Below are 7173 nucleotides of genomic sequence, written 5' to 3'. Positions count from 1 at the left end.
TCTCCAGGGCAGAGCAAATTACTTACTTCAAATACACATGGTCTTTTAAGGCTTCAGTTCAAAGTTTAGACCGTTTCTGTGAGGGGTTCTGCCTGTTTTAAAACAACTTATGACACCCATTGAAGGAAAAAACTGAAAATACCAATAAAGGGCAGAACATTAACAGTTTTAGAACAGTTTATTAAAGGAAAGTGACGCCATCAGCTTTAAATTGTACAAAAAGAAAAAATTTTTAATATTGAAAATGTACAATTTACAGGATTACTAGCAAAACCAATCAAGGAGACACTCGAAATATAAAAGCTATTGAATCAGAACTGAATTTGAAACCCACCATGAAGGTACCTAAATATGAAACCTTTGTTATGCACTCTACAATACTGTCTAAATTAGAATTCCATTGTGATACAGGTGACTGCGAAGCACAAGGTTTGTTGCGACTAGGACTCAAACCATGCAGCATCTACTATGCTTCTATGCCCACAGAACTACAGTAGTGACATTTTAATCCAACCACTTTATAGCCAACAAAGCTCCAAAACCTATCCCACATTTTAGACTGCCTTCAATTTCGCTGCAGTCGTTTTAGAGTTTGTCTGGCACGCTGAAAGCTGGATTAGCATGTAGTCCACTATCATTTGGCAACGGATCTGTCCAAATATAACTGTACAAACATTTGACAAAAATCTCACTTGATTCAAAACTTCATACTAAAACTACTAAAATTCAAAATATTTTTACTTTATTCATTTAAAAACCCAGGTACATGATCTGTGTGACATTTCTGGAAAATACTTGTGAGAGTTAACTTTTAACTGTACATGTAAAAATGCTTGGTTTCTGTTTTTGCTGTAAAATGAGATCCAGAAGTTTTATTGGTTTAAAAGAATCCTGTCAGGAACTGTTAAGATTAAAATTTGAGCTATCAAGCTGCTGCAGTATTTCAACAATACTATACACAAAGATACAAAGATTTATTTCCAATAAATATGGATGACAGAAATTCAGAAAAGTCTAGGTATTCTTTTCTTTCCAAGGGATTGCAGAAGAGATGAGTTGCAGAACTATTTTTCCATCCCCATGGACAATATCAGACAGCATAAGAACTTAAATCAGCCAAAGTAGTGTTAATTATGAAGGCATAATTAGCCTTTGCATGAATTAATCACTTAAAATGTCATCATTATTGAATTACCCTGGAGCTGGGGGGACATCTACACAGTGTTTCAGCTAAATAAAGGAGTCTTAAAAAACAGTTTTTTTTGCAGACTAAGTGTAAACCTTTTATATTTGTATGCAAAACATGATGAACAAAAAGGAAGCTGAACTGTAAGTGGCTGTACAGTGTCAAGAAAGCTGACAGTGGTCAGCAGCAGTTATTTCAAACATTTACATCTTTAAAACGTGGGATAGTGGAATCCGAATTCCAATGAATGAATTAAAAAGCGTACCACAATGTTAACCAAATCCAGTGTGATTCAGATGCTGTTGTATTGCAACGCGGCTAATTAACAGGATAGGCATGATTTTTTAAAAAGTTATTTTTAAACAAGATGAATGAATTGGTTTTGTTTTAAAAATGTACAGCTTGTTTGTTTTTTTTTTATATAAATGTTATTCTGATTTATTTCAAAGAAAACTTTGTGGTGTCTATTTTAAGGAACACCTTAAAACACTGTAGCACCAGCACCTCCACTGTTAATAACATTTTTCTGCATTCAGTCATCTCTGGGAGGTACCAACAGTCACCACAATGGCAATGATCCTTTTCAGCCTTTTTCCTGCTTCTTCCCACTGATCATTCCTTTTTATATTTTATGTTAAAATATAACTGATCAATTTTTTGAATGTTTTATAACAAGCAATCACAGTATGAAGGCCCCTTGCTCCAGACTTCTGAGTTTCTGAAGCCTCTTCCTCAGTCTTCAGAACATAGGCATCCCAAAGCCCTGGATTACAAAAAAAGTGCAAAACAAGACTTTATAGCGATATGCACCCATAAAACTAGATGCAACAAAAGGATTAAAACTAGCTTAACCAAAAAGTCATTCTACAGTGAATGCCTACCTCTGCTAATTTAATACTGTAGAGGTGTTTTAACATATAAAGGATATGCGTGTCTTAAGTGTTTTGGCAGAAAGTTTTAAAATCAGCAATTTCAGGTGCTCTTTCAATATAGTTTATACACATGTACTCTACATTTTCTAGTATTGTCCCAGGTTTTCTCTCCCCACCTCCCACGTTATTCTTGACAAGCTTTTGTCCATAAGAGACTACTCAACTAGAACACAAAACTTTAAATCTATATACACATGTTTTCTTGGCAGTGGTCAATTTTTCCAATAAGCAAGAAATGACCTATAAGAAGTCAGAATAATAATTAGCAATAAACTTTTCCAAAAAAAATGGAAATAATTCTCAGAAATAATTGAGAAATTATTCATAAGGACTCAGGCCAACCCTTATTAAAGGTCTGGAATTTAAGATCTAACCTCCACAATGCTGCTGGTGAAACTACAGTACTTGAAAACTGGCATCTTCTTTATACTAAAATTTCCTAACATAAGTTGCTCCTGGGCACACTTTTGTAACTAAATACATTTTTCTTATTCATTAGTGTCACTAATTCCATAAGAAATGAGTTATTCCTCAGAGTTATTTCAATAAAATGTCTGAATGGAGCTGCGAGACGCAGGTTTAATACTCTATATAGAATATAAGCCAGGAAGTGGGGCAAACAGTTTCCTTGGAAAGAACTGAAGTCAATCAATCCTTTTAGAGTGTTCCTCCAGCACTGATTTTGGTACACAATTACTTATTTTTTGCATCAGGATTGTTTCATATGTGTGTATTGATTAAAAAGCAAAAAACAGAAATTGATACCACATTTTGTTGAAGGCCAAAATATTAAGTTGGACAACATAGGTTGGAAAATTCAAATGACCTACAGAAATTACTAAGCACAGAATTATCCTGCTGTTGAAACTTGTATGCTGGTGAACAAGTTCATTCCTCTTCAGCAATCCAACTTTTTGAATGCATGTCGCGTCTTCAGATTTCCAAAACCTCTCATTACCTAGGTTGAGAGATTTACTGCTTACCGAGTCATCCTCTATAATAGCTGCAGAGTCAAAGAAATCTGGTCTCAGTTCTGCCCTCTCTCGTCTGTTCCTTGATGGAGGCTGTAAAATATTGAGAAAAATGTACTTAGGTATAGGCAATAACAAAGAAATAAACAATTTGAACACTTTAAAGAGAAATAGCTCAAATATCAATTTGGTATTTAAGATCATTTTAGATTTTTAAATTTGCTTTACATATCCAAAATGTAGAAGAAACAGGTGATGAAGTGAGTTCCCAGGCCTGCCTGCAAAAACTCACCAGGTCGATGACCATGGTGTCTTCAAACTCTTCATTCATGTCCTCCAGCTGCCCACGTGATGACATCATCACATCCTCAAATATCGGCTCTGCATCATCTTCCATGAGGCCACGACTAGGAAAGAGAAAGATCACATCTGCCTTTTAGTTCTCCTTCCACCAAACGTGTTGACCTTTTTAATGCAACAGAAAATTCTTCCTGAATGTCAGACCCAAGTATTCGCAGTGCATGCGAACCTAAAAAAAAACATATAGGTTTCTTAATATTTCAAAAACGACACTTGATGCAGGAATAATAGTTGTGTACCACTTTCAGTCTAGTTGTGCTAATCAGGAACACCACAATTTCAGCACTACTTTCACACATTAGAGTACCTCTGCGGAAAAGTAACTGCAGACAGACTTACAGTACTAAAATTGAACCCTTAAAGAAATTCGCAACTCATGGGGAATATCCTGTGAAGAAACAAATACAGGAGCTGGATCAGTACTTACACAGTCTGCCTTACTCCACTTCTGGCTTTCATGTAGTTCATGCCTCCTCGGTCTTTCCGGTTGACCTCCTCCAGCTTCTGCTGCCCTAACCAGGACATCTGCATTTGTTGGCTGATAACAAAAGGAAATGGTTAAACTTAACATATACCTTAGAACGTATGACAGCCTACAAGAGCCACATTGTTTGCATCAGGCAATTAAGTCAAATATGAAAATCAACACATTACAAACCACTATCTTGCATTCCAAACCACTAACAGGGGTCCAATGAACAATGCAAAGACTACCACCCAAGCTGATCTGATGAGGCAGGAGCCCTTACTTGTGCACGTAGTCCGTTTCAGAACCTGGTTCAGAGTCTTGGTCCGGTATGTGCTCAGGGGCTTGCCGGGGGTTTTCCCGAAGAACTGTGGATGTCAGCTGTGGAGTCTGTAGAGCTCCAGGGGTCTGGATGGTATCATTTCTCATGAGCCAGGAACCTTCCACATTTTCCTCTGCAGTTCCAAGCACATATGTGATGAGAGAGAGAGAGAGAGAGAGAGAGAGAGAGAGAGAGAGAGAGAGAGAGAGAGAGAGAGAGAGAGAGAAGAACGTGAGCCATGAAATATTAAAAAAAACAAAAACAATTTTTCACCCGATCAGAAGTATTAAAGAAGGATGCACCCTAAACTTTCCATTGCAAATCAGACCATGATTTAGTTTAAGCAGTGCCGTTTTGCGCTACGTTTCGGAAGAGCGTGGTCCTACAGTAACGGGCAAGCCTGCCCAGTGCTGCTGCAGAGCTTGTCACTGAGGCCCCGCCCCCAGCCTGCCCCGCCCCCAGCCACACCCCCAGCCCCGCCCTTCCTCACCGTCTATCCGCTTCTTGTGAAGCGGCGGTCGGCCCTTCTTGCTGCGCACGGAGGCAGCCTTGCTACTGCTGCTCCCGCTGGTCACAGACAGCCTGTCCTCGTCGCCGCCAGTCAGGAGGGAGTTCCTGTAGGAGATGAGGGGCAGCCACACGTCCTCCCGCCGCTCCATCATCTGCTCCGTCATGAACTTCTCCAGGTACGAGTGGCTGCAGGGAGGGTGGCAGAGGAGTCGAGACAATCACCCTTACGGAGGGGCACGTCGGGCCGCTTCCAGTTTCCGCCGCCACAGACTCGTTACTTTGTAGTACACGGTACAGACGGCTCAGAAGCGTTCAAAGCCTCAATATTATGGCTCAGCTGCACTAATCTGTGCTGCAATTTTCATGTGGTTTTGCTTTCGTTCTATTTAAAATTAAATATTAGGATTTCAGTGGGTTATGCAGAATTCTTGCATTTAACTGCTTATTTTGATCCAGGGTACTTAGGCCTATTTAGACAAGAAACATATACTCCACAGAAACCAGGTGGATGATACCCTAGGCCAGCAGAAGGTTAAGTAAAGGGACATTCATGTGTGACATTTACAAACCAAGTAATCTTGTATTCCACGCTCACAACCCAGAGCACATGCCTATCTATCTATATAAAAGGACCACTGTGTACAGCAGAATGCAATGCAAGTGTCTTTTGGCATCCCTGTGCACCAAAGCTTCTGAAATGATCAATTTCTACTTACACAGTCTTCTTGTCCTGACGAAGCAGCTTGGAGGAGAATTCACTGAGCACTTCAAGAAAAGCCAAGTTTGGAGGAGGAAATTCCGGGCCTTTCGGGTTTTGGAATTTGAAGGCAAACTCTATACCATCCCTATAAAAAACAATTTTTTTTTTTTTTTACAATGGCTATGCACTAACTAAAACAGCTACTGATTTTTTAAGGCCAATGATAGTTCAGTGATTCAAGGTTAAATTAATATTTGGAAATGTGTTCATTTAAATTAACCAGTACTGTTGTCAATTTTAGTTAAAATTTTATCAAACAAAATATTTATTTGACCATAGGACACTGATTCCCAACCCTGGTCCTGTAGGAACACTTGCCTTCTGGTTTGTGGTCCAGCTAAGCTCTTAATCACAGGCTAAATCATTTCAGTTTTCTATTTGGGGCATATTAGCACATTGGTCTTAAACACTTAAAAAGGTCAAATGGTATTTTTAATTGGCATCAACCCTGTACCAGTTTCAGAACTGCCCTCATTTGGGTGTGTAGTCTCAAATATAACCAACCAGACCTCTCCAGAAGGAAAAAGTGCTCATTGTGGGAGTCTCTCATACAGTGTACCACCTATGTCTGTTCATCATCAACTGATCAAGTAGTAAGAGCTGTTTAGTAAGAAACAACAACAAGCAAGATGAGGAGCTGCTGTGTAAAATTCTTTGTGCTGAAGCTGTTGGATACCTACATCAGAAGACATTCAGGACTAACCAAAGAAACAAGTTCAATATAAGTTGTCTTGCTTCTGAACAGCACTGGAGATGTAGAGCTCAGGTGGAATACAAACCAATAAAGACAGTGCATGGAATCACAGTTATAGAAAGAAGCTAAGAAACCCTGACTTAAAGCTAAGAACTCAGAAGGCTAATATTCAGAGCTACTCAGATAACCGATTCTACTCCTCATCAGGAGCACTCCATTTTAAAAGAATGTTTTAACAGTAGCCTCTGCCACACTGGGCAGTTTCCCAGGCTGTAAAGAAAGCAGATTAGTAAACCAAAAAGTTTATCTTTAACCTCTCATACAATTTAAATAAAACACAAATTCTAACACCACTCTTTTTTGCAAACCAAACGGTTTGACACATGTACTACCAGTGCTGCACTTTTGTGAAGAAAAATGAATGTGTACTCACTTATGCAGAGTTGCAACAGCCTCTCTCGTTTTGATCTGGTCCAGACCAAATGTAAGTGCGAATCTGCGAGCCAGCTCCTTAATTCCACTGACATGAGAAGATGTTCTGTCCAGGTTAGGGCCTTGATCCTGAATAAGCTCATTAAAGAGCTAAAACAAAAATAACCATATTCCATAAACACGTATCATCTGCATATTTGACTCTGTTTCATTTTCTCAATTCACTCAGTTTTTAATTTTTGATTGGATTCTTAAATCAGAAGCTAACTGAATTTTCTGACTGAGCTACATTTGATAAAATTTCCTCTCAGCTCTAAGAATGTTTTTTTTAAACGTCAATGGACGCGTCCTCTAATTTTAAGGTGTTAACTGAAACGTAACCAACTGGACCACTGCAGCAGGAAAACCCCTCACTATTAAAGTGTTAGATTCACTGCCACTCCCACCCATACATTAACCATTAACTGACTCCAGATTAGGGAGCAAACACTTCCAATGGGTAGAAGAGAGATTGCATAAAGATCTATGTGCTGAAGTTTT

At 38.9% G+C, this 7173-nt stretch overlaps 1 protein-coding gene across 2 annotated transcripts in view; it reads right to left on the bottom strand.

Moving 5' to 3' along the window:
* Positions 1 to 159: 159 nt before the first annotated feature.
* Positions 160 to 7173, bottom strand: part of stag1a (STAG1 cohesin complex component a) — a 44543-nt gene continuing 37529 nt past the window's right edge. For both annotated transcript variants that reach the window (XM_088613930.1, XM_088613938.1), the window contains 8 exons: positions 6635 to 6783; positions 5464 to 5592; positions 4728 to 4933; positions 4199 to 4370; positions 3877 to 3987; positions 3382 to 3496; positions 3102 to 3182; positions 160 to 1949 (listed from right to left, as the gene is read on the bottom strand). In XM_088613930.1, the coding sequence (XP_088470056.1) occupies positions 1926 to 1949; positions 3102 to 3182; positions 3382 to 3496; positions 3877 to 3987; positions 4199 to 4370; positions 4728 to 4933; positions 5464 to 5592; positions 6635 to 6783 (987 nt within the window). In that variant the 3' untranslated portion in view covers positions 160 to 1925. The remainder of the gene's footprint in view (positions 1950 to 3101; positions 3183 to 3381; positions 3497 to 3876; positions 3988 to 4198; positions 4371 to 4727; positions 4934 to 5463; positions 5593 to 6634; positions 6784 to 7173) is intronic.

Source organism: Lepisosteus platostomus, chromosome 2, assembly GCF_059453375.1.
Source record: "Lepisosteus platostomus isolate fLepPlt1 chromosome 2, fLepPlt1.hap1, whole genome shotgun sequence".
NCBI classification, from domain to species: domain Eukaryota; kingdom Metazoa; phylum Chordata; class Actinopteri; order Semionotiformes; family Lepisosteidae; genus Lepisosteus; species Lepisosteus platostomus.
The sequence above is the reverse complement of the archived record's forward strand: the minus strand, read 5'-3'. Positions and strand labels throughout refer to the sequence as shown.